Source organism: Pyrgilauda ruficollis, unplaced genomic scaffold, assembly GCF_017590135.1.
Source record: "Pyrgilauda ruficollis isolate IOZ18807 unplaced genomic scaffold, ASM1759013v1 scaffold81, whole genome shotgun sequence".
Taxonomy (NCBI): domain Eukaryota; kingdom Metazoa; phylum Chordata; class Aves; order Passeriformes; family Passeridae; genus Pyrgilauda; species Pyrgilauda ruficollis.
The window spans coordinates 1173407-1200382 of NW_024530044.1; the positions used below are offsets into that span (position 1 = coordinate 1173407).

The 26976-nt window shown below is 40.3% G+C and overlaps 3 protein-coding genes across 9 annotated transcripts in view; 1 reads left to right on the top strand and 2 right to left on the bottom strand.

The window, feature by feature from the left end:
• Positions 1 to 98: 98 nt before the first annotated feature.
• OSGEPL1 (O-sialoglycoprotein endopeptidase like 1) lies at positions 99 to 5008 on the bottom strand. 2 transcript variants are annotated; one of them, XM_041487598.1, is made up of 8 exons: positions 4689 to 5008; positions 4298 to 4536; positions 3279 to 3666; positions 2195 to 2399; positions 1966 to 2114; positions 1289 to 1419; positions 1071 to 1142; positions 99 to 224 (listed from the first exon to the last, which is right to left on the bottom strand). In XM_041487598.1, exons 2-8 carry the CDS (start codon positions 4507 to 4509, stop codon positions 134 to 136), a joined length of 1248 nt encoding a protein of 415 aa, XP_041343532.1. In that variant the 5' UTR covers positions 4510 to 4536; positions 4689 to 5008; the 3' UTR covers positions 99 to 133. The 2 variants fall into 2 exon arrangements, with proteins under 2 accessions (XP_041343532.1, XP_041343533.1); XM_041487599.1 differs by having other exon boundaries at positions 4298 to 4544; positions 4686 to 5008.
• Positions 5009 to 5348: 340 nt separating this feature from the next.
• On the bottom strand, positions 5349 to 11971 carry ORMDL1 (ORMDL sphingolipid biosynthesis regulator 1). Its single transcript, XM_041487585.1, has 5 exons — positions 11837 to 11971; positions 11524 to 11586; positions 10255 to 10435; positions 7741 to 7892; positions 5349 to 6794 (listed from the first exon to the last, which is right to left on the bottom strand). The coding sequence occupies exons 3-5, from the start codon at positions 10426 to 10428 to the stop codon at positions 6659 to 6661; spliced, it is 462 nt and encodes a 153-aa protein (XP_041343519.1). The 5' UTR covers positions 10429 to 10435; positions 11524 to 11586; positions 11837 to 11971; the 3' UTR covers positions 5349 to 6658.
• Positions 11866 to 26976, top strand: part of PMS1 (PMS1 homolog 1, mismatch repair system component) — a 43378-nt gene continuing 28267 nt past the window's right edge. The window contains exons 1-6 of one of the 6 annotated variants that reach the window (XM_041487581.1): positions 12107 to 12199; positions 12997 to 13059; positions 14160 to 14306; positions 18087 to 18269; positions 20211 to 20313; positions 21440 to 21603. In XM_041487581.1, the coding sequence (XP_041343515.1) occupies positions 14175 to 14306; positions 18087 to 18269; positions 20211 to 20313; positions 21440 to 21603 (582 nt within the window). In that variant the 5' untranslated portion in view covers positions 12107 to 12199; positions 12997 to 13059; positions 14160 to 14174. Of the gene's footprint in view, positions 11996 to 12069; positions 12200 to 12226; positions 12277 to 12310; positions 12608 to 12996; positions 13060 to 14155; positions 14307 to 18086; positions 18270 to 20210; positions 20314 to 21439; positions 21604 to 26976 lie in introns of those variants that run through there. The other 5 variants (XM_041487580.1, XM_041487583.1, XM_041487584.1 and 2 more) reach the window with 5 other exon arrangements.

The window sequence follows — 26976 nt, forward strand, 5'->3', positions numbered from 1 at the left end:
CACTTTGGTGATAACAACACAGCATTTGTTCCTCTGATAGATGATTTTCAACGCTTGTAATCCAAGTATTGACCCTAACCATAACAGCATTGAAACAGTTTTTATTGATCTATTTATTTTATTAAGTTACTTTTTAAGATGCCAAACATCGTATCTCTTTTAATTTTGGCACCTTGATGGAATCTTCTTCAACTCTTTTTGAAATATCAATTCCCAGGGGAGCTCTAGAAAACAAAATTATGTATTTGTTAAAAATGAACATCGTCAGTGCCATATCACACAGATGTACAGCTTCACAGACCTTTTTTTACAATTAGCACAAGAGTCAAAATATTTCAGTACATTCCCTGCCCTTCTAAGACTTGTGACCATTAAAATAGGCTGTACCTGGAAATATCTTTACAATGAAGAAAGATTTGCATTTGTAGCCATTCCAAACTCTAGAAACAGAGTTGTGATTTCAAAGCCATCTTCTGGGCCTGTTTTTGTATTCAGATTCTGATTTTAGTTGATAATTCATTTTAGGTCCTGCTGATGAATACAAAACACTAGAGATTCACAGGTAACTCCTATGATAATCTTAAATAATGCATTGTCTACAGCAAATAAAACTTAAGTTTTTTATTCACTGAAATATATACAGCAAATTATTTTTGAAGTAGCGTATTTTATAATTTTTCATGTGAAAACTGTAATACAATTTTTATTTTTGTATTGAAACCATCCAAGTCTGTTTTTCTGGAAAGGGAAAAAAAACTGAAAAAAAATCCAAAGTTTAAGACTAGATGGTACTTTTGAGATATCCACATTTTGTTTGGCCTTAAGCCTAACATCTACACAATCATGGCAGGAAAACACATAGAACTGTTATGATGTATGATAAATTAAGTTTCTGAGCCAAAACGAATATAAATGGTCATTTGTATTTAAAACTGCCTTGGAAGGTAACTTCTAAAATTTCTATGTGCTGCAGAGAGACTCCTCAGCAGCTTGTGCCTCTTTTTCACGTGACCTGCTCCCCTTTCACAGCCCGCAGTGAGGACAGAGACTGGGAATGAGCAGTGCCTTACCTTGGCTCGTAGCGGATGCCAGCAGCACTGTCAAGGACCCCCAGCCCTGCACGTAACCTCTCAATGCCATTCCTGAGCAACAAAGCAGTTACATAAAAACCTGCGTCACAACTCTGCGTACCCACACATCGTTCAATCAGCACAAAAAGAGCTTCCTGACTCTCATGTCAACTTTGCTTGTGCTCCTGTAATATGTGTTAAAGAGAAACAACTCTTACCATGCAATCATAACGCCATTGTCAGTGCAGAGCCTTGGAGGAGGACACAGTAAAGCAAAATTATTTGCATCTGCCAGATTCTGTAGAACTTTTCGGTAATACTGATTACTTGCAACTCCTCCTGATACAACCTGACAGCATTTCAAAAAGGAAAAAAGGCATTAACTCAAAAGTACTTATGGGTCACACACAACTAGCATCATGTTTAGAAAAGGGTTATCAGTTGATATTCTGAAGACAGCAATAAATGCTGCATTTAAGATTAAAACATACCAGAAAAGAGTATGCTAAGGGAGCTTATTATGCAAAAAGACATTCCTGAAGCACATCTGTCTAATGGAAGGTGTCCCTGCCCATGGCAGGAGGGTTGGAACTGGATAATTTTAAGGTCTTTTCCAAGCTAAACCAGTCTATGGTTCTACTGTAACTAAAACAGCCATCAAGTACTGGACAGCACAAGGGCAAGTTGTTATGGAAGGTTAGATTAGATGGTTAGAAAATCTCTAGCTTAAAACCCAGCCAAATATTTATTATGACCGTTACTTTAATATTGTTGGTATTTTAACAATGTAATACATACTGAGATCTTGTCAAAGGTAGCATGTACAACAAGGCATCTGCATCTTCAAATGATGTTATAGAGTCAGATATAAAAAGGGAAAAAAAAGCATACCCACCAAAGTGGCATTTTTTGATGGTAATATGCTGTTTTTGATGCAGAAGAGCATGGCTCGGTACGTCCTCTGGATAATATGAACAGCCACTGCGTGCTGTACAGCAGCAGCAACATCCTTAACACAGGACAGGATCTCACCTTCCTGAATACCTATAAAAGTATATCATCAAAGGGGGCTCCTGAGTGTAGGTCATCAACAGCTCAGTTTGTATCTGACTGCCTAAAAATACCTTCTTCTTTTTCTTTCTGTACAATGGCATTATAGACAAGGTTTTGAAGGCCGGCGAAAGAGAAGTCGCAGTTCCGATACTGCTGCATGGGCAGTCGGAGGGTGAGCAGTTCCTGGTTCCCAGACTGAGCCAAGTGCTCTATGGCCTTCCCCCCAGCCATGCTGTGGCACTCTGGGTGTTTTCTTAGGGACAGTCTTCGTGCCACCTAAGGAGATGACAAACAACAGACTTGGAATCAGTTCCTCCTGGAACGGCATCACTGTACTGCAGTCCATGGAGTAAAATGTGACACCAAAATATCCAATTCAATGTGAAATTACAAACAGGGCATGGTAAGGGTAAGACATAACATCAGCCCAGCAGGGAATTTTTTTTCTTGGAGTATTTAGAAATGCAGTTCTACAACAATCTGGGCAAACAAGGTTCAACAAATTTTGCAGGAAATATTAATTACTCCATTTTTAAGCTACAGGAAACATATCGTTTGTCATAGTGTATTACCGGATAGACAGAAACAAAACTGGTTTCAACTTTTCAAAATCCCCTTTATGATTCCATGCTCTCCCCCCATTTTTTAATTAATAAGCACAAATACTGTTTAAAAACAGTGCTGAGAACAAAGCCATAAGTGAACAATTTTACAAACTGTACTCAGGGACCCAGAAAACTTAAGATTGTCAAGGCCAAACCATGCTTTTCAAACTCCAAAAGCTAAAATTAGTTAAGAAATGCTTTAACACGCATTATTTTAAACCTGACAGCATAATAATACCTCTGTAAAATACCTCTATACAACTTCTTTGTATAATCAGTGTCAATGAAACACCCAACACCAGTTTTGGTTATGTTGCCTATTTGCTAAAATATAATTAATGTGCATATGTTACAATTGATGCTTTGTGTACATTTTTAACAGTCTTTCATTCCTTAAATCTACAGCATTTCAAAACAGAAAAAGAGTTACATAAAACTTGTATCGCATTGAATTGCTGTTCTCAGGCTGATGACATTACTACCATTATGTAGTATAAATGCAATAAAAAGAAGAGGACAACTAAAGAAAGGTAAGGAAAGGAAACATTACCTTATCCAGCATGTCACCCGGTGCGATGTCAATGGACTGTCCAAGCAGGAGGAAATCTGAAACTCCCTGTGCTACTGCCAAGAGACAGTGGCCTCCAGAGATTAGGAGAACTAAGAAGGGAAATTCCAGGGGATGCGTGAGCCTGATGGTCAGTGCGTGAGCCTCCATGTGATGGATGGGGATGAAGGGCTTCTGGTGCCTGCTGACCAAGCTGCGGCTGTACTGCAGCCCCACGCCCAGGCTCAGAGCGAGCCCGGGTTTCACTGTGGTCGCCACAGCCGCAAGCTCGGCCACAGAAACACCACTGGCACTGAGGGCCTCTTGAACCACTTGGTCGATGTTTTCTCTGTGAAGCTGCTGTGCCACCACGGGAATTATTCCTCCTGATCTAGTAAAACCAAGGAATTGCAATGCATGGGTAGTTTGTAACAGATAGAATGCCATAAAAATAGTTTTCAGGCACCTCTTAACCTTGTTGTATCCTGCCTGTTTCCTTAGTGCATTCTCAAATGCCTTGTTTAGTGTCAAGGGCACTGAAGGGAGCGTAATTATCAGTGGAAGGCCAGAAAAAGATGCAACTTGCCTTTTTTTGGTACAGATGCTTTTTAAATGTATCTCAACACTGTTCCAAAACAATGTAACTTAATATTCACAACCCCTCACTTGTCAGCTGATGTTCTTAAACCACCAATGCTTATATTTGATTTTCCTTTTTAAAAGTCAAGACATTTGGTAATTTTAACAGTAGCAATGATTTCATCTTTTATTCAAGCCAGAGAAGTAATCTGTCTCTCTTCGAAAGAAAATACTGGAGAAAACTTGTTAAATACATTTATTTCCTCCCCCTTAGTACTATCTCAGGCAGTATGTGTTGAGGCCAAAGTGATACATCTTCACACCTACCCACCATTTACTGAGTTTTATGGGGCAGGGAAGACTTTTATATGGGTGATACTATAAGTAACAATAACAGCAAAATCGTTATTAAAGCAGAAGCCTTGAGAGAAGTCTGTTCTTACTGTAAATGAACTTCCTTCTGACAGTGCAGTGCTTCTCCCAGAATACAGCCAGCTTCATCCACCACAGCAGCTCCAGTGTCGTCACAGCTCGTCTCTATTCCCAAGACCAGCCTGTGAAAACGCTGCTTCCCAGAGTGAGCAGAGCTGTTCCTCAGCCACGCAGCTCGCCCGTGCTTCACTGACTGCAAAACGCTTTTGGCAATGCTGTTCATTGTTTATAATCTACCTGGTGGTTATGTCTTGAAAAGAACGGTATAGTTTATTATTAGTGGAGGGTTTTCAAGCACGTGCTCTGCTCTGATTTTCTGAAGGGCTTTTAAAGTCATGAATGGCCACACACGACATTTAAAACCCTAACCAAAAACAGCTGGGAGGCAACGTCCTGTTTTACCTGAATTACGTGTGAAGACAGTTCCTCAGTGCGCTTGGTGGCGGTGCTCTCGCAGCCCTAAGGGAGGTCCCAGCCCGCCTGTGGCCCGCAGCAGGAGCGCTGCCGTGCGGGCAGGGCAGAGCAGGGCAAGCCTGGCCGCTCCGCCGCGCCACGGGCTCGGCCCCGCTCCGCGGATCCTCCGGCCGCGGGCAGGGGGAGCTGCGGCCGGAACCCCCCGGTCCCGCCCCGCCCCGCCCGAGTCGCGGGGCACTCGCGTCGTCCCCGTGTCGCGATCTGCCGCTACCCCCGGCTCTCGGCCGCCCCGTCCCGGGCCCGGCTCCGCCCCGCCGGGGACGCGGGCGGTGCTCCGGGCCGGCGCAGCCGCCGTGCCGAGAGCGGGCACTCCTCCGCAAGCCCCAGGCACCGCGGCCCCCGGACACCAAGTTCGGGCCGTGTCTTGCAGTCCCTGCCCCTCGACAGCGACTGTCAAAGCCTTGGGATGTCCATTATTTAAAAATCAGCCAGTTACCGCTTTCTATGCAAGCAACAAACAGAACTAATTACGCCCAATTGCTAAAAAAAAAATCGTAACTCATTGCCCTTTTCTTAATGGCATCTTTATCGATAAAGGGAATAGCCAGAAAATTGCTGTTGAAAAAAAATAAGTACACCACTGTAGGCTTGTCTTTTGATATTTTTAATTTTTTTTTTTCCAGCTCACTGGCTGCCACTGCAACCAAGATGTAAATCAAGTCTTAAATGGAGTCTTCCGTTAAATCTGAGCTGGTTTGGGCTGGCAGACACACAGCAGACTTCAGAATTCATCCTTTTTTCCACGACAGAGAAATAAGTGCTCAGAGCAGCAGATGTACCTCCTTCACTCTATTTCCAGAGCTGATAATATACAAATTACCCCATACTACACAGTACCCCTAAAACACAGCATTCCTCCACATTTCCAAGACATGCAAGTTATCTATACCTTTTTCTGCAAAAGCATAGTTAGTCCATGTGATTTGCCTACTCACCTACTTCTAGTTCAGCTTCTATTCTAGCTTACAACCTACACAGCTTCTGTGTTCAGACACTTGCTCTGTAACAGAACACCTTCTGCGACAGCAGCAAACCTTTCCCCACCACCTCACAGGCTTCTCAGCTACTGAAAAATAACCCATCAGTGAATATCAGATAAAACAGTCAAAAATTCACACCTAAAAAGAAACTGCAATTTTTCAGGATGTCCCACTTACACATAGAAAAGTCAGTATCCTGGTAAGCAAAATGAAATAAACACAACAGTGGCAACTTGCAAAAGCGTTCATAAACGGAGCTCTTGAGTTGATATGGAACTCCCCTGAGCTGGCAGTTAAGGACTTTGTTCAGTTATTGTGACCAAAAAAAAATATTTAAAAATAAATCACAAGAACAGAGAAGGCAGGAATTATACCATCAATTTATGCTGGCTGTCACAGTACTTACTGTGGGACAAACTTTTACAAAAACAAGCACAACCACTTACAATCCATTACAGCAGAAACTACCTAATTTCTCTTAATCTAAGAATGTGGCCTCACCAGTCCTTGGCATCGAGGATTCTGGATTTATATGTAAAGTTACCAGCTGCATTATGGATGATGGGTATTTGTGAAACTCTGCTCTGCATTTCAGCTGTTGCTTGAACCTTCCTTACAAGCCACTTGCATCAGCCACACGTACAGTCTTAGTGGGGATTAGGCTTTAGAGCTGGGCCTGCCCAGTTCTTCATGAAAATCTTCCACACATTTCCAATGCACATTGAAGTATCTGAAGGCATCTTCTTACAAAGTCGATTTTCATCCCAGACAATGCTGCAGGTAGCAGGAATTGTATCTCACACGTAAAAGCATCTCTCCCCAGCTATGATGAGCTACTCAGCACAGCAGACTACTCGTTTCCTTCACCTGGGGAGCAGCAGTAGCCATGTCAGGGGCAGCCAGTGTTGAACCTTCTGCTCAGTATTTATTGATGCCAAAGATTCGAACCCCATGCAACTGTGGCAGCTTGGGGATAAGCACGGTCAGGAGAGAGGCTGTGTTGAGGATAAAGTGTGTGGGATCATACTTTGTATAGAAACTCGTCAGGAAGTAACTGCAGGAGAAAAGGGAGCAAGCTTAGCTGGTGGCAGCCTTGTCTAAACACATACAAAGCATAGTTGAAAGAAGTGCTTTAGTGATTAGTAAGATTTTACTGGTTAACATCTGCATCTGTATTAAACATCTCACCTGAGGCTCTAGAGTATCTACAGCAAAAATATGGTCTAAGTCTCTTCTTCCCATACCCCCCCAAGGTGCTAAAAAGCAACTCTTAGTTTTTCTTCCAGCACTTCTCCCCACCCTGAGGAGTTATATGTATTTTCTCAGTTTCTGTCCTTTATGAGCCAACTTTCTAAACATCATGCAGGATCTTCCCTCCCCTCTCACTCTGCCATATAAGTGGACACATAAATTTTCTTCAGGGACAAACAAAAGAAAGACTTTTAGAGTTGGATATTAAATATGTATCTGATTTTTCTTAGTTACACAACCACACTTTTGTCAACTGAGACAGGTGTATAGAATTCCTACACCATTTGCATAGTGTAAATAGAAGACAATATGTATAAAGCAAAACTGACACTAAATCCCATCCACTGAGGGGTGACACATTTCTAGCTCACAAGTTGCAAAATGGTTAATAAATGCGGTCACAAAAGCAATTAGTTTAGATTTTCAATATTTATGACTTCACAATCTCTTAAAGAAATTCAAGAGTTAACAGTAAGTTTTCTACACAACACTTCCTAATCTTAAAACCTGCCCCATTAATAACTGTTTACAAACTTTGACTTCAGTATGTGGAGTGTCAAAAGCAGAAGACTGTTGATTACATAGCCTGTAAATAAATACTCCCTACAGCTGTGATGTAGAAATAAACAAACAAACAAGAAAAAAAGACAGAAAATGCTTTTAGACTGTAAATTGCAACCCATTATGTTGCAGCTTTTGAAATAATGGCTTTATGTGTCAATTTATCTATAACACAGTTTTGAACTCACAGAATTATAGGAGAGATTGTGAAGAACTTCCTTGAAGATGTGAATTGTACTCCATAATCCAGTTGTTCCCAGTGTGTTAGTAGCCTAGCTTTCCCCTGATCAGGTGTTTCAAAAGGAGTTCCCTTTACTGCATGCAAAAACACATACATTCCCTGGGGAAAACAAAAAGTGAATATAGAGGCACTTTTAGTAATATTTTAAAATAATTGTTACAGTGTTCAATGCATTATAAAATTAAAAAAATAATAAAAAAAAATTGAGTGAATTCTCACCCAGAAGAGCTGCTAGCCTGTAATGACAAATTATTGAAGAGGAAGGAAGAGACAAGAAGTGATTTGCCTGAGACTGTGCAGAGTCAGAATTAAAGCCCAAGTCTGAGTGACATCCAATCCACTCCCTTGCCATCTACACTAGCAGGCAAAAGTTCCTTGAATTCAACAGAATTTTAACAAGCACTGTAACAAGTGTGGGGCTGATGATTTGTATCACCACCTTCCTAGCATGTAGTAGATTAACAGAGTGTGAGTAGGGTGTGCATAAAGCAAAAAACTACCTGCAAACACTGACAATATCACACCAATTCCTGACAGCTTTCTCAGCCCCTTACCAGCTTCAAATCCTTAGAAACTGACTAAGCATTCTGCTGAATACCATCTGTCCACCTCTTTGCTGCTTCTCCTTAAACATGCTGGACTTTCCTTGTGACTGTTCCTGTTTGATGGGAACATGCCATATATGGTTTGTTCTGAAAGACCAATTTGGGCCTCTTGGTTTCAAACAGGAGAGTACACCTTCTTCCAGTTTTAAAGAACACTTGTTTTCTATCAAAGAGAGCACACCAACTCCAGGAAAGAGTCTCTATGAGACAATATCAAAGATTTCCTTCTCTTTCTATGCACATACAAAAATTTTCATAAGAAAGCTTTATATAGAAAAAAAAATCACATTTCTTCCAAATTCTTGTAATGGAGGTGAAATCTCAGCAAATCACTTCATGTCTCCTTCCACTCTTTTTTGGAACAGCCTCCAGACCAGAGCCCTGTGAACCTAGGACAATTGACTTGTTTAATTAATTTTTTGATTCATGACGTTTGCAGTGTCTATTTTAATAACCATAAAGACACTTTTAGGACAGATCCAAATGCTTACTCCACATTTTATTTCCCAGTGGTACTTGCAGAAAGAACAATCAAAAATGCTTTCAAGGTTAGCTAAGAGTTTTCCATTAGTGGAAATCCAAGATTTTTTTTTTTTTTTTGTCAAACCATTTCAGGATTTGTTTCCAAAAGAAGTGCCATTTAAATTCTGAAATATCCAACAGTGCAATTTATACTCATCTTCTTGTGTTCCACTACAAAACTACTTGCCAGTGCATGCTCTCATCCCTGTTGTCATTACAGCTACTTGCAATGAGTTCAGTAAGGCATGTGGGAAATATTTAGTAATACTTGTCTCTGCCAACATCTTCTGAAGTCAGACATGTCTGATGCTGTCAAAGATAACACACAAAACGCTCTAATGACAGTTACAATTCCACCAGTAGTTTTAAACCTATCTACAAAACCAAAAAGCTCAAATGAAAATTAAAACTTTACATTCAAGAGGGTAATTACCCATCCTCAGTCAACTATCATTTTCCTACATACGGAAGGAGCTATCTTTTTGTCAAGTCTTCTTTGCAGGCAATGTTAGAAAGCTGAGCTAGCAAACCTCAAGTATGATCTAAATTGCTGGGTTATGTCCCTCTTTGCTCTAAGCATGGCAGGACCAATATAGATAGCTGCACTGCTTTAAGTGGTTACAGGAAAATGATAGTATCCTGGGGAGAGGAGCAGAAAGCAGCTCACAAAATCTTTTGCATACAAAAGTCATCATGCAAGTCACAACCCACTGAATAACAAATGGTTTCAGGGCTGAGGTCAAAGTAGTTCAGTTTTTCCCACTGCTTTCAAGCGAGATTTCTCTAATGTCCTGTATGGTGACAACATTGTATGCTGAAGTCACTCTGAGTTATGTAGCTTGGCCAGCATTAAAACTAGAAGAAATAGAAGACAAGCATTTCTCTTAAAGAAAATAGGTAGGCTGCTAAAATTAAACATTTTGGGATACTAAATGTTAGATTTATGTGGAAAAATTAGTAGATAGTGTCCAAGAATTAAAAATGTGGTAGTTTATAGATTCAACACAGCTCCCTTTCACAGAGCACTGTTAAAGTTGGTTAGCATGATGATTTTATGTCTGCAACCTTCCAGCCTAATGAAACGCCATTTAAAAGAATACATAACTACATAAAGAATATTTCATGTCTTTCATGGTTAAACTGAAAGTGGCTGTGTGTCACTCCTCCTCCCCAAAACAGCCAATCCTTTGTGGACAGGCCAAGGAGAGGTGGTGTTTTGGATAGCAGGATTTCATTGTCCATACAAACTGGCTACTTTCCTCTTCCCTTGCTACTGAAAATAAATACTTATGAACAACCACTATTCAAATGCTGCTCCAAGAGAGGGTACTCACCAGGTTGTGAATGACATTTGTTAAAGTCCAGGCGACAGGGACACTAAAGAAGGGAATGCTGAGCAGGACAATGTGCAGCATGCCGACTCCCAGCGCGTATGTCAGCCACATTCCACGGCTGTTCATCACTCGAGTGTTGGGATTTACCTCGCTGTGGGCAACTCCTACGTTCATTTTTACCCTATAAAACAGATCTGTTTCAAGACTGAGACCGCTGTTACAGAGGAGTACTTAACATATGCGATTTTCAAATCTGGGAAAAAGCTGCTTTAAAGAAGCAGGTCTGGAGAGAACACAGCGCATAAAGCAGGATGTACCTCAAGATCTTTAAGCTATGGTTTATAGAGAAATCAGTACAAAGGGACAGTTGGCAACCATTTGTTTAAAACAAGTCTGAACAAATAAAACTCACAAGCCTGCTACAGAAGGGATATTTAAAAAAAACAGTAAGCTGTGATGTCAGAAGCTAAAGTTGCAAAGCTGTAAGAAACCAAGCTAATAACTTTTATCCTCTGTATTAAGTTTCGCCATCCATGACAATATCCAAAGCTCTTTTCCACTTCCCACATCAGACAATCTTCCTCCTCTTTCTTGTTCATGTAATGGTTAGTGAAGAATTCTGCATACACCAACTGCACAGCCATCTACTTCTAGAAAGAGCAATGAAGGAGTAATGTACGCCTCTTTTTCTTGAAGCAAGTGCAGATTTCCTCCACTCCCCATCTATTAGTTTCCAGACAGATATTTTCACCTTCTACATCTGGCTGAAATTTGAGAAAAGGTTCAAAAGTTTTCTAAGTAACAGACACATGCAGAGATACACAGGATAATTTCACATGCTGATATAACCAGGAAATTGACAGAATTTATCTACAGTGCCACTCTCGTCCTATTGCAGTAAAATTTGTAATGATAATTTGAGAAAAACCCTAAACTATTGCTTATTTCAAACTCACATGATCTCTGTGACTACAGATATTCATTTATGGGAGAAGGATGAAGTGGATTTTTTAGCAATCATCTGAATCAGAATACAAAAGCACTGTTTAACCACCAAAAGCAAGCTTGGTTTCAGTAGGAAGTTTGTTTCTCACACTTACTTAGGTATAGAGTATAAAATAAATACAAAACACCCGAATATTCTGCAGTACGAACAGCAGTAGACTAAAAACGCTACACTGAACCTGAACCCGAACCGGGGCACTGCCGACCTTACCCAGTACCTGTGGCAAAGCATTCCAAGCCGTGCACTTGCAGGGCACACATTACCTGCGACGGGCGACGCGAGGCTGTTCCTCTCTCCCCGGGATGCAGCACCCGCCGAGCCAGCACCTAGACAGACATCTTGACGTGACCCACCATCCCTTCCCATTCCACGCCACGATGCCAGCCCGCTCCGAGGGGCAGCTCGCTGCACCGCCGCGTTTCCTCTGCCATCCCTGCTCCCCTGCCGGCCCCGCTCCTCTGCCGCCGCCCCGGCCCCGCCGCTGCCACAGGCCGCCCGTGCCCGTGGCCTTCTCCCCGGCCCCGGCGCGCAGGCGGCCCCGGCCGCCCGTCCCTCCGCCCCCCGCCGCGGCCCCACCTTTCCGCAGCCCCGCGGCCGCCGAGGAGCCGGAGCGGAGCGTCGGGCGCCGGCCGCAGGTAGAGCCCGCGGTGCCCGTGGGCAGGGCCGGTCTGGAGGAGAGCGGAGGGGCCGGGCCGGGCCGTCCGCACCGCCCACGGGCGCGGGGCGGGCGCGCAGGTAGCGCAGCCGCGGGGCGGGAACGGGAACGGGAACGGGAGGGAAGCGCCGCCGCCTCGCTGAGGCCGCGCCGGGGCCCGGGCGCCGCTTCCCGCGGGCGGCTGGGCCGGGGCGGCCCTGGGCAGAGGCCGGGCAGGCCCCGGGGAGCGGCGCCCCGCCTCTCGTAGCGAGAACCGGGAACTGCGGACGGCTCTGTGGTTTGGGGTAAACTAGAGGGCCCGTAGGGTTTATCTGCAGCTTTTCGCCCGTTTTTTCGTCTCGTAAACCGAAGAAATGCCTCAGTGCGTGCTGAGGGAGGGCCCCTGAGAAAGGCGGTGCTCGGAGGCGGGGTTCTTGGTGTGGCTCCAGACGTCTTTGGGGCCGGAACCGTGAAATTTAGGGAGATTTTATTCCCGGTTTAGCTGAGGATGTGTAGAACCGCAGTTGTTGGCATGTCGGACTTGCTGAAGAGGGTTAGGTCAGTGATGGAACTCCCACGCAGAAAATGCTGCGCTTTGCCACAGAGCACAGCTGCAACGCCTCTGGTCCGTGAAGAGTCACAGTAGTAAGGTGGCTTGAGCTGGGATGCGTCTCTTAGCTAAAAGGCATCGTGGGCTGGGTGCCTTTCCATGGGTAAGACGTCCCAGAGGCCCCTTTGTACCTCCCAAGAGGTGTTCCCGAGATGTGGCCAGCATTGCGTCCCTCAGCTGGGGCCCAGAGCAGGGGACTCCACATGGCCAGGAGCTGATTCCTCTCCCAAGCTGCCTGCATCAGTAACACCTCATAGAAAATTTGTCTTTGAGGTCTGCAGCGGTTCTGTTCTAACATCCTCCCATATCTTAGTCAGTGTCTTTTGATGGAGAGAAATCCAGCTCCCATCTGATTTACTCCCATGAGTAAATCATGAAGCACTTGACACAGGAGTCCCGTACAGTGCGTGAATGCCTCAAAACCTGCCTCTCTGAACACGTGTATATTATATTAATATCTTCACCTTTTCTCCTGCTCCTCTTGTTTTCCAGTTGGTGGAAAAACCATTCATCGGATCCTTTCACCACATTTGAAAGGCAAACTCCCTTTGCAATGTAAATAACAATAATAAAGACAAACCCCCTTTGTAGCTGTTCCTAGAAAAGTTTCAGTGCTGCTTGTACTTCATAGCACTGTACTTCCTCCCCCTGCCCCCCCCAACCAAAGCCAAGTAACCACATTTTTACTTTGTCTTTTATGTTTAAAGAGTAGCTGTCTTTGGAAGGATGTTGAGGCAGAGAAATGTCCTGTAATTGTTGTATCAGCTGCATACACCCTGCAGGGCAGTGGTGCTTAGGGGTGTTGGCTGCAATCCCTCACCAGGACCTAGCTGTGTCAGGAGGAAATCTGTGCTTGTTCCATTCCTCCACGTGTGCTTATATCCTTGGGACAGGTGCTGAGTGTGCACTCTGTGTTCCTCAGCAGATACCTTGATCTGAATCAATGAGAATGCCAGGACTGTTTGCCTTTCAGTGTAAAGAGCATTATATAACATAAACCAGAGAGGAGAAGAAACCTGTCTGAACCATCCCCCTGCCTCTCTCATATGCATATAAAACTGTGGTTGAATTCTTTTGTGATAAGCTACAAGGATCAGCAAAATAGTTTTCCTGGGGCTTGGCTGTTTGTGTTAATGTAGGTACTTAAACAGAAATGCATGCTAAAATTCACAGATCAGTGTACAGTCTCTTCATGGGAGAGTGTCTCTATAATATAGCAATAATTTTATAACCCTTGATATTTCCAATAATTAAAAAAAGAAATCTCCACTGGTTTATAAGGCATCTTCATTTTCAAGTGAGTGATAGACATAGAAGTAAAATGAACTGCCTGAGGGCACATAGTACATCAGATCAGAGAGGCAAAACTCTAATGGAGAAATTTTTGGGGTTTGGTTTTTATTTTTGCCAGAAGATCCCATTGCTATTGAATATGGCTTTTCCTCAGCACCAGTGTTTTCCTCAGCACCAGTTGCCTTCCTATTTCTCTCCCAACACCTGTTGAGGAAGCTGGGTTCTACTGTGACTTGAAAATTTCACTTTCCAGCCATAATCCTGTGTTTTTCTACATTTCAGAGTTCCTGTGAAACAGTTTCTTAGAAATGTGTAATTGTAGTGTTCCTTTTACATTCTTTTCCTGTTATTTTTCTGTGCAGCTGAATCTTTCCACCATGAAACAGCTGCCTGGAGAGACAATTCGGCTCCTTTCAAGTTCTCAGGTGATTACTTCAGTTGTCAGCGTGGTGAAGGAGCTGATAGAAAATTCCTTGGATGCCAGTGCTACAGGCATTGATATTAAACTGGTAAGTCTTTCTCTCAGAAAGAATTTGATGTAAAATTAGATGCCAAGAAAATTGTTCCTCTGCAAATGTGGTTTTTAGGCTGTTGTGATTTGGGGAATGGCAATGATTATTATATAATTATATGTATATATTTTTATCTCAAGTAAAAATGGTACAAAATTAGTTTCCATTTGTGTTTTTGAGGCTCTGCTCTGAAACAGTAAGGCATATTTGTGCTTCTGAGTGTATCGTGGGGAAAAAAAGCTGTCAGCTTTCTTAATCTTCCTTTTCCCACTTAAAATTTGTTTTCTGACTAATAGCCTGTTTTAAATGTTTTAAAAGTTGTTGGACTTAGGTTTGCTGTTAGGCTGACATATTTAATTCTCATTACAAAGTATTGTAGGAAAGGTGAAAATGGAGACAGTGGAAAAGGTTGATGGCCATTCAAAACAAAATATGTTTTTGTAATACAAATCACCACCCTATCTCTAATTAGCATGGTGAACTCTGGCTATTTCTAACTCTTTATAAGCTGTTCAAAAAAGTTGACATGTCATTCAGGGATAGTTTCTGACAGTTGAAAATACTACTTTTAATAAAGAATTTGACTTTTTTTTCCCAACAAATTGGTTGAAATGGATAACTGGTCAGTTCCTCTTGCTGTCCTATGTCTGCTTTTGCAGTGTTTTGTCAGCAGCTGTATAGTAGCAGTGACTCCTGCTGCTGTATCCTGTGTAAATGTATGTATTCAGAATTGGATCCAATTTCCTTTCTGCAAATAACAGTGAATGCGTAGGATATTTCTCCTGCTTAGTAAGAAAGAACTGTTGCTATATCCTGTGTACATGTATGTATTCAGAATTGTATCCAATTTCCTTTCTGCAAATAACAGTGAATGCGTAGGATATTCTTGAATTAAATCTTAGACAAAATGCTCTTAACTAGGAGGGCAGTTCAGTTTCTCCGTGTTTATTTGACCATGTCTGCTATATTTTCTGAATGACTCTAGAGATGTTCCATCTGAGAATGCTTTCCTGTAGATGCCTAGGAACACGTTTGTTACTGCTTTGAGTGAGCTGAAGATGTTCTCTCTTTGCTATGGTCTCTCATAATCTCTGTCTTCTCAATATTTAGATTGCAGAGTGTCTTGCTTCTTGAGTAACTCCAAAGTGTGTAGTGTGTACACAGTTGTGGGGGTAAAGGGTATTGGGATCAGATCCTGGGAGCTGATCAGTAACTGCAAGAAGTGAACAGAAAGGTTTTGGAATGTTCCAGAATGGTTGGAACAAACCTTGCAGAAGAGAGAGCCCTCTAACTAGTGTGGGTTTCGCAGCACAGTAACCAGCTTGTCCCAAATCAGTGAAAAAGAGCATTTTTAACCATTTTCAGTGCATGAGTCATCTGCACTACTCTTGCATACTTGTGTCAGTCCAGCCCAATCCAAAACACTGTAGTTCCAAACAAACAAACATGGCTTTATGCATGTTGTCAGCAATTAAAAGAAATGTGATGATTGTTCTTCTGTGGGTAATAGGGGAGAAGAGAAAACCTGCACTCTGTACAACTCTAGACAGTAATATTGTAAAACAATGGATTTTTTTTCTGGTATTTTTAATGGGATATTAAAATAACTCTGACCATGTAATAGAGGTCAATGACCACATTAATTCTGGATTAGTTCAGAAGCATAACAGAGAAGAGAAACTTTGAAATTACATTTTACAGCTTGATGGGTTTTGCCTGAAATTGCAGCATTTTCATTGTTTTAATCTTTTTCAGATGGAATAGGAGGACATAATTTATCCAATTTGCCTGAACAAAGATAACAGTTCCTTTCTGACAGACAGACAGGAATTAACCTGAAGATGGAATGGGTTTGAGATAAGAGTCATGGCAGTGGTGAAGTGTAGTGGGAAGCTTTGGCCGGTGTTTCAGTCTTGATTGGCCATAGGTGATGTTATTTGGCATCTTTGCACTGTGTACCAAAGCTGAATCATACTGATTGGCATCAGTGAACTGGCAGAGCAACTGAAACATTTCATGGGCTCATAACCTTGGTAAGATTCAGCTCATGAAGGAAGGTGTTACAAAATACAAAGGTTAAGCATATTTACATAATATTTACATAAAACACGCACAAGTAAAATTTAATAAGATTAGAAGAGAAAGAATCATTTATGTAACATTTTGATTCAAGATAAATCTCACTTTTCTTAAACAACCAACTGGTCAGAAAGTAAAAATTAGAATGGCAAATAGGGGTTCATTGTAAAATTCTCAAACCTTTCATTAGCACATACAGCAGCAGGGTAGAGGGTTTCCTGCCTCTATTTCCTTATGTGTTTTTGTGCTCAGTTGAGGTGTATTGCTTAGTTCTGTTTTGCTGCCCAGTAGGAAGTTGACTCAAACATGAGCAAAAGCATGGTTTTTCACCAGAAGACAGCTTTTGCACCATTCATTAAACCAGAAAGGGAAATGTACCCATATTTCTGTTGTTTTTTGTGTATTGTGGTTCTGAGCCTACCTCTGAGGCTTTTGATGTTTCCTAAATCAGATTATGTGTGAATGCAGACAGTTTCTTTAGATACCTTTCTTTTGTTTTTGATTGCATCCTTTTTTATTACTTCAAGAAATAACCTTGTGAGTGCATTATATTTTATATATATATATAATTTTTCTTAACTGTTTTCAGGATAGGCCCAGGTAGGACAGCAAAGTCTGCTCTGTTTAATCAACCTGCTTTCAACCTGCTTTAATCAACCACCGCATGCTCTGTCCAGCATCAGTGATGGGAGCCACTGTTTTAAGATAATTTTTCTTAGCAAAACTAGTTGTAAGGTCATCTAGATGTATTACACACTACAGCACATTCTTGGTGTGTTGCATCACAATCTTTTCAAAGAGCCAATCTTGCTTCTGTGGAAGAAGCTTAGTTAGTGATCCTGCAGCTCTGATTACTTTCTCCTCCTTTCTTGTGGTTCCTCCTGGTGCTGCTCACTTGTGCAGACTGTAATGTAGCTAGAAAGAATAATTTTTTCCTGCACTTGTTTAAGATGTTACAGAACCTAAATTTCATCTTTTATTTAACTGTTGTAAATGAAACCCAGATGGGTTTCAGAATTTTACCCTATTTATGCTGGTGCTTACTGGAATGACATATTTAAACTGGAATTCAGTAAAATATGCATTGCATGTATGTAGAGCTAAATCACAAAAATTGAACTTTGCTTCCCTGAAGGTTGTTTTAAAAGAGCCTCTGGGAACCTTTACTTCTTTTTGTAAAATAGTGTATATCTTTACAAGCTTTTTATTACTCTTACAATTCATGTCTTGCCCCACATTAGAATTTCAGCTTCTGTGTATTGAACTTGGAATCAATCAAAACTGAAACTGAAAATGGTGTGAAGTGAGGGTCTACTGAATTCACTGGATGCAGAGCTGCATTCAAGTGATTTAAAAAAAATTGATACCAAGTAGGTAAGAGAGGTGAAGAAACAAAAAAAATCTTCAGCTTTCCAGTTATAGGTTTCCTTTTGAGCTTATATTTTGCTGTTTCTGAATCACAGGAGATAAATTATGTTATTTAATTAGAGAAACCATCGCTGTTATCCTAATATGGTGTATTTTTCCTTTTCTTTTTTTTCCTTAAACAAATACATTTAATGGTTGCCAGTTCCTCCAAACAAGTAAAACTTCTGCTTCTCTATGGATAGATAGAAGCTGTAACTTTATCTGCTTCAAAATTACATCTTAATTAATTCGGTTGTTTTGCTGCTCCTTTGTGTTTTGTTCTTTTTTTAGGAGAATTACGGGTTTAGCAAAATAGAAGTAAGAGACAATGGCAGTGGAATCAAGGTTGATGATGTCCCAGTTATGGCAGTTAAACACTACACCTCAAAAATCAGCTCTTCTGAGGACCTTGAAAGGCTGACAACGTACGGTTTCCGTGGGGAAGCTTTGGGATCGATTTGCAGCATATCAGAAGTGAGCACTTGCAATAAATGTGTAGCATTTGTGTTATGATATCTGTTGCCTGTGTTGATGGAAGTTTTATTCTGTGCAAAGAGTTTACATGTTTCAGCGACTTGCCAGGAATATGCTTGTGTATGCTGCTTTTCTCCCTAGCCCCAGAAGCCATGTCATACAAATTTCTTGTTTGTGTCAGTCCTGCCTTTCTGTCACACAGGTCACACAGTGCTCTGTTTATTTTGCTCAGTCATAAGAGGTAACAGACAGATTGTGTTGTATTCTCTTTCCTTTTGTGTCAGGGAGTATCATGTCAAAGAGGATGGCTGACTTTGCTACTTGAATTAGGGTAGACCAAGAAAGGAGCAGCAGGTGATGGCCAGGAGAAGTAATTTCAGGGGACTGATGGCCCACATAGCCACCATTCCAGTAATGATTTCTGCCTTGTTATCTAGCTGATCAGCAGTCATGGGATCTTGCTGGGCTCCTTATTGCTCTTTGACATGTATGTGACTGCAATTGCACAAACTTTGTCCCTGTGAGTAAACAGGAACCTGCTACCTGACCTGTCTGAGTCTGAGCCATATGTTTGTATTAAGAGGATTGGCAGTGTACTGACATTTGCTACTTAACTTGTTGGCTAAAAGTAAATACGTTTGCTCAAAACAATCTGAAAAGTGTTCAGGCTGATAAAGGCACAGCATCTGCCAGGTCTCTTGTGCTCTCCCTTTCTGAATTCATGCTGCACCAAGGTCAAGTTTTAGGTGCAAGTCTGCCGAGGATTAGATCATGCAGGAAGATACCAATGCCTGTCTGGTTGGAACCATCAGCTGTTGAGGTCAGGAGAGATGATGGTACAGCTTCACTCCTTGGTACCTTGGGCTGCATTCACCTTGCACTAAGCAGGAGTGGGTCTCCATGTGTATTTGCATGGAGATTTCCAAAGATGCTTTCAAAAGTGTTGGTGTTTTGATAGATGATGACAGACCTCAATCATTGGTTCCTTCTAATGAGCTCTCAGAGCAGAATGCCATCTGTTCAGAGCTTCTAATCAGCTCTGTGGTACGTTTCGTAAGAGATGGGAGGTGGCCTGAGTGTATGAAGTGCTTTAATAAGTATTACTCCTTGTATCAGTAATTATGTTAATTAACACTCCTGGCATTAATTGTGTTCTGCCTACCCAAACTGCCCCCTGAAATTTCAGTTTAAAGGTACTTTGCTATTGGCCCTTAAGTAGGTCTGCAATACTGTAATTCCCAGTTAATCAATTATTGTTTTTCTCTCCAGGGGCATGACTGAATGCTGAATGATTCATGAGAGACACTAAAATAAACCAAAATATCCTGAAACTCTGTATGTGTGTTAAACTTTGTCTTGCAGGTGATTAAAGGGCAGTGGTTCTGTTATTCACAATGTTGGTAAATGAACTCTGATTTATGACTGCTCTTGCTAAAGCAATCTGTGAATTACCTTAACAGCTTACAAAACTTGCTGTGACTGATTGCCAGATATGTTTAGGTGTGGAAAGAAAATATATTGTTTGTTTGAGAGTAGTCTTTAAGTTAATGGAATCTTAAATGAATTTAAGTTGTCGTAGTGTATTTGTCTCACAGAGGGTAAAAATGCAGAACTGTCAATTGATAAAGTTTATTTAATCTGTGCTAGAATAGAAAATAGAGCAGTGTGTGTTGTAGGTAGCAGGAATTGCTGTGCTTTGTGAATCAGCATGATAGAAATGCTTTTAGTTCAATGGCAGGAAACATGCAGAATAATGCTGAATGTTTCTGTGCCTGTAAGAAATACCTGTTCAAGAAAAATTTTATAAACTAATTTAATGTAATTGTGGTGACTAAAGTAACAGAGTGGTGTGGTGAGTGTGGTAGCAAAGTTTATCTAAGCTGATTCTGAACTTTGTCTATCCCTGATTAACGTAGGCTTTTTTTACATCACTCTCTTCAGGTTTTGGTCACAACAAAGACAGCTGCAGATGATTTCAGCATTCAGTATGCTCTGGATAGCAATGGACGTGTAACCTCTAAAAAGCCTTCCCATCTTGGGCAAGGTAGGCTATCACTGTTCTGGTGTTGCAAGGTTACAGGTGTATTTTGTGTTTCTCTGAGGCTCTAGCTGATTTAAGTACCCAACAGTTGAAATACCTGTTGGGTACTTAAAGGCTGAGTATGAAATCTTTGCAGCTGTAAACGTTTCTTGCCTTGTGTCTGTCAGCTGAGAATGTGTTGTCATAGTGTAAGAAATGATACGTCTTGGAAGTTGTTCTAGATTGTAATTATAAACTAGTTTCTCCTTCTCTGACTCACTTCTTCAAGCTGACAGTGGAAATAAAACCTGTAAAAATTAAATGCTCCAAGTCTGTATAAGTATATGAGAGATTTCTTCAGGACCAAAGTAAGTATGTAGCAAAATCCTTGCTTAAAGGAGGAAGAGCTGCCCTGCTGCCATACATAGGAATTGCTGGAAGCAGAGTGGCTGTAGGACCAGGCAAAGTCACAGTTCTTTCTAACCTGCAGGAAGGGTGTGTACCTAATTTTTACTATGGGTTCTTTTTAAGATTTAGCCTGTATAGTGTTTTCCACAGCCAGAACACCTGCAGGTTGCAATGCCTTGTCTTTCATTGAAATGGTTGAGTTCTCTGACATATCTAATGCTTTGCAATATCCTTATGGGCTAGGAATTTATGTGTTTATGTTGGTAGATGAATATTCCTCCTCCTGCTGTGTACTGTACCTTGAGCAGAGGTATTTGGCTTCAGGTACTACCCTAAAGCAAGTGCTTGTGAAGGCCCTTAATGAAGCACAATGTTCCTTTGCCTCCAGATATGTGTGATTAGATTCTAGTCTGTTAATTAATTATTTTGCTAATGAAGGCTAACTTATGCATTGAGACAATCTTCAGCTTTATTTAGTGCTGGTGGTTGCTATTGTTAGTGTGTAGGAAAGAAAGCTTAATGCTGCATTCATAACTCTAAATAAAGAAGAATCAAAAGTCTTGAGATGCCTTTTTGGGGGAAATGACTGCTAATTTTGGTATGTTTCTTCTCATGCTAATAACCTGATTTAGTGCAGCAGCATACAAACGTGTATGTTTATGTAAAAATAATTTCCTCAATATCCCGTCAGTGATTTGCTTTCAGTGTAATTTCTACTTTATTTTTTATCACCTTCTTGCAGGTACTACAGTAACAGTCCTAAATTTGTTTAAGAATCTTCCTGTAAGAAAGCAGTTTTACTCAACAAATAGAAAATGTAAGGAAGAACTGAAAAAAGTCCAAGATCTACTGACAGCGTATGGTATCATAAAGCCAGACCTGAGGATCACATTAACACATAATAAGGTAATAATGAGGGTTTTTTTTCTTTCAGCTGTCTTAAGGATCAGTTTCTGATGAATCCATGCAATTCATGTAATACTTATACAAAGTCTTTGATTCTTAAAATTTTTCTTTCATCGTAGCTTTGTTTTGGACTTCCACTTACTTTCTCCTTTCGTAGGTGAATATTTATAATGGCTACAGATTTTGATGTTAAGCTCCTAAAACTCAGGCTCAGGTATTTTTGGTCTCTTGTAAGAGATGCCTGGCTAGATATGTGAAGTATAAAAATTATTTTACATGCTAGTGGTTAATAAAGATGGTGGTGATGTTTTGCAAACAAAGTGAGACCTTATGAGATCGCAGGGCCTGATAAAGAGTTAACCAAAGCCACCTGAAAGAACTTGCAAAACTTACTATTTTAGACAGTCTACCTGGATAGAAGCTATAGTTCATACAGGCAGCATACTGTATTCTGAGTCATAAGAGCTCAGTACATAACCATGGTTTTATTTTAAAAGGCTGGAAAGTTCAAAACAATTTGTGTTGTTGGTGTAAGAGCAGTAACATGTTATAACAAGAACATTTAGTTGAGCTAGTTGCTCTTGATTAAACTTGGGAGGATGAATGCAGAGGTTACTTGGAGATTACTTCAACTTCACTGCATGCTGAATGGTAATTCTACATCACAGCTACAGAAATGACATGTTGAGCAGTTCATCTTAGCCTGACCCAAATTTAACATAACAGATTTCATTGGCTGTACCCTGGCTTTTTACACCTCTGAGGGAGAGGCTGTGCTAATGAGCTTCCAAGTTGCCACAAAGTAGAGAGTGACATCTCGTGGCCAGATCCCTCAGTAAGTCTGTTTCTGTTCTAAAATAATGCTGTTTGTTGATATTTGTCATACTCATTGAGACTTGATCGGTTACCCCATCAATCAAACATTCACGCTTCAGTTCCTTTGCAGTGGGAGTAGGAAAAGGCACTGTGTGCTTTTCTGAAATGACACGAGATTTCCCTTCCTCTTCTGGACTCGTTTAACATGCTTTGATTGTATTTATGTATGTATTTTTAAATATCACTGTGTAGATACTGTAAAAATCTAAAGCTGGCTACAGAATTAGTATTTCAAGGCTGAGAAAGAGTAGCTACTTGTAGTCTTACTTCATTGAGATCACTGAGAATTTGAAACCAGACATCTTGGCAGGGTCTGCCTCCAAGACTGTATTGAGCTCCTTGACATATCTACCAGTGATTCACAATACTGATGGTGGTCAATAAAACTAATTTTGTCGTCTTGGTGGTTTATTTTTGCCTTCTTCAGCAAGTCACAAATGCTATTTTCTTCATAATATTTTGATTTCATCCCTTTGATCAGACTAATGAGTATCTTGGGATGTTTTTTTCTCTGCTTATTATAATACAGTGGCAGTAAGGTCCAAGAAGGTGATTACCTGTATTTTTCCCAACACTTCCTGCAGAAAGGGTGTGGAGGGTGGCATGATAGTTGCCATTGCACATTGGTTTTTTTTTTGAACCTCACTTATTAGCTTCAGAGGTACATTCTTCAATACCTAATTTTAGGAATTATATGAATGGGTAAAAAAGTTTAATTCATTGTAATGGTAAAAATGATGCTGGTTTTTTTGTATTTTTCATTTTGCACTGTCAGTCTTTTGTTTGTTTAATTTATTTTTTAAAAAGAGGAAAATAAGCGAGAAAGTGCTCAAACATTTCATCACAAGAGGTCGCTCAGTAGCCATTGCTGAGACAGTAAAATTTAAGGCCTAAGTAGACAGAAAGTATAGTCTGTCTCTGTGCATGTGGAGATGCTTTAAAATAGTCTGAAAGTTAAAAACTGAACTGAACTTCATAAAATTTCTATTCAGATTCCTGTCTTTCTACTGCCGTTGGCATTCTGTGCAAAATAAAAAGTTACCTGTTGTATCACATCTTTTAAAATATTTGAAATTCTGCTTTTCCAGTGTGTAGCAACTTGCGCTAGGTCAATGGTGAATTTGTTTTACCTTATCACAGAATGTGAATATTCTTTATTTCTTTTGCCTTTATATGCTAAATATTGTTGTCATTACAATAGCTAATTTGGATCAGGAAAGTGTTTTTTCCATATAGACACTAGAGAATATTTGTGCTATAGTAATACTCTGCTGAATAGTGTTCTGGGTGATTTTATTTGTTTGTGTGTTAGTTATATTTTTGTTAGAAATGTACTAGGAGAAAGAATCAACTTCTTAGAATAGCTTTTTTTTTTTTTATGTAGCTCATAGATAATGTGTTCATTTAAAAGACAAATTGTATATGCAGTTATTCAGAGGACTTCTTAGAATCCCAAATTCTTGAGGCTGAACCAGTACTTTGTGTTGCAATGGAAGATAATACACGTTGAGGTACAATCAGGTTCCTGGGCTTAAAAGGGCAAGAAGATAGCAGAGATGAGCTATTACAGGCGGAGACAAGGAAAGATGAATTGAAAAACTAGAAAGGATAGTAAGTGAAAAAAGTGTAAATAAAAATGTATTTCAAGGAAGTTTTCTAAATAAATTACAAAACCAATACTTTTTTTTTTAAAAAGCCACACAAGAAAACAAAACTAAAAACAACCCTCCCCCGGAAAAACCAAATCCCCCAGTTTTTAAAGTCTTGTATTTTATATGAAGTTGAAGGAGAATGGTAGGTTGGATGGGGTTTGAGCAGCTGGTCTTGAGAAACATGCCCATGGCTGGGGAGTTGGAACCAGATGATCTGCAAGGTCCCTGTCAACCCAAACCATTCTGTGAGTCTGTGAAAGCATAGCCCTGGCTTTACTGGGGAAGAATGTAGTAAGGCTGAAGCTGCCATAAAGTATCTGAGGTTAGACATCTGAAAATGGTTGCCTGATGAATTCCAGCAGAAACTTATTTTGGCAAGTCAGGGCTCTTACTGAGCTGTTGAAGTATAGATGGTTTTAGGATGTATGCTACATTGCATGTTGAATTTCCACCATGTCTGAGTTTTTTCAAAAGGTGGTGTCATGCTTTTGAATGAAATTTCCACAATTTTTTTCTTCTTCCTACATTTTATGTCTGTGTTAGTTTGGAAAATATTGATTGCTGTTAAGTGTGGTTCTTCACAGAGGAGAAATCAGATGATTGTTTGATTTCTCTTCCAGCCTTTGGTTGATTTTTAGTGGGTAAGAAAATAGATACTCTCTATTCCTCCTCAGATTTATTTATTGTGGACTCTCCATCAGTGACTTTCCAAGATAGGAAACACTCAATTGCTCTTTCTGCTCAGAATGTTTTGTTTGTATTAGCAATAAATAATGAATCACTTTGCAGATCAACCCTTGAGGTACTATTGCTATTTTGACAACTTGGATTAGCTAGTGCTCTTTCTTTTTATGAAGGTTTATCCTGCCAAGACATTCTTTGAATACTGATAATGTTGATCCTCTTGCCAGTATGGTTATGTTAGAAAGAGGTATTTTTCTTCTTTCATCACCATGTTCCTTGAAAGCATATTGAATAATGAGACAACCAAATGGAAATAATTTACATGAGTATTCAGCAAGTTTATTTAAAGTTAATGTTATCTGAAGGCGTGTTAAGAACATTTCAAAGTCAGCTACTGCTTAAACTGCCTCAAACCTTTCAGCCCCAAATGCTGTGTTCTAGCAACCTGTGAGCTCTGGCTTTGTTTTACCCAAGGTGGTAAAACACAGCTTTTAGTAGTTCCAGCTCTTCTCTAGAACTGCAGTTTTCACACTCTGCTCTGTTTAATACCAGTAGCCCTCAGCTGAGTCACTATAAACCACTGATGTTGAAGAAATAGAAGGGTATTTCATCAGTGTTTTGTAAGACTGTTGATATGGAATGCTTTAATTCTGTTTCAGTTGCCTTTATTCCACAAATGCCAAAATGAGCGAGGGTATCCAGTAACTATACCTATTTTAACAATATTAGATATAGTAGATCCAAAAAAAAATTCAGCAACAGATGGTTCACATGGTGCCTATCAGCAGGTCATACTGTGCACAAGTGGTCCCGTGTCTTCTGCAGAGTACGGATGGGCCATAAGTAGGCTCAGTAAATTTTCCAATTCCTGTTGAGGAAAGCTTGGCATAAGTGAATTTTTTTTCCAGTGTTTTTCACACATAACATTTGAAGCTTGGTCACACGCAGTTCTGCCTAAAATTGTTTCTTGTTTGTTTCTTAAGAAAGTCATGAGTCAGAACTTGCAGATGCAAAGTCCATTTGAAAAGTCTTGTAGTAACTGTGGGTAGTAGTCTTCCCCAAAACCTCTTTCATTGGTGGTGTTGACTTAAAGGATGCCATCTTTATCTTTTCTTTACAGTAAGTCTCCTCTATTTTCCAAAGTTGCATAATCTTAGCCAACAGTTTTTATGAGATAATCCAAATCCAGGATTTTTTTCTGTGTCCCTGTCTTTGTAATAAGTGTGGATTTTTTGAGATCGAGTGTGTTAGGGTAAATTTACCATTTTTAATAATGTCAATACAATTTGCATTCATTCATTGTGCTTCCAGACTCTGCTGTAGCTGCATGTTGAAAATAAATCTGAATTGAGCAGAAATAGCAGCACATAAACTCTGTCTTGAGTTGGAAAGGCTACTCTGTTTAATGTAATGATGATGAATTAAATCCCTCCCTAATCTGTGTGTCTTAAAATATATGAAGAGGAATTACGATTAAGAATCTGCAGTGCTCTGCAGCCAACATGCTTCCATTCTAACCTGGAATACAGCTCAGTCTTTGCTTCTATTTGTTGTTCAGTGGCTTTGCTGAGAAAGCCAAACAGAGAGTTAATTATGGTGTTTTTTTGTGCTGAGGACACCTGTCCACTAGGAAATGCGCTGAGACCCTCAACTCAATTTACATCAGCCAGAGAACAGCTGCCAGATGGTAACTACTTTTGGTCACTACCAACCTGGTTGAATTTGAACTGGTGACCCAGAGGTGAAATGCTTTATATCCTATTACTAATTCCTTGAGGTTTCCAGTTTCTCATCCATCACTTTTTACAAATGACAGCACAGTATATGTCAAAAATCTCAAAACAATTACTGTTTCACATATGCAGCGTGTGTTGCAGAATCTGAGATGTGCCTTCGCAAGGCTTTTGCACTCACACTATCGGCTTAAAAAGGTAAATGGAAAAAAGGATGTTTCTAAAGCTACATTTTCCCTCTTCTTTAGCAATGTACTTTGTCACTGTTATATATGTTATTTTTGTTAACTGCTGTTTTACAAAAGGCTTTTAAACCTCCCTTTGTTTAAATAGAATTCACTGTGATGTACGTTTTCTGAATCACAGTTTTAGATTGGAAAGTGGGTTTTGACAGTAGTTTGATTGTTTAGGAGGCTTTATTTATTTAT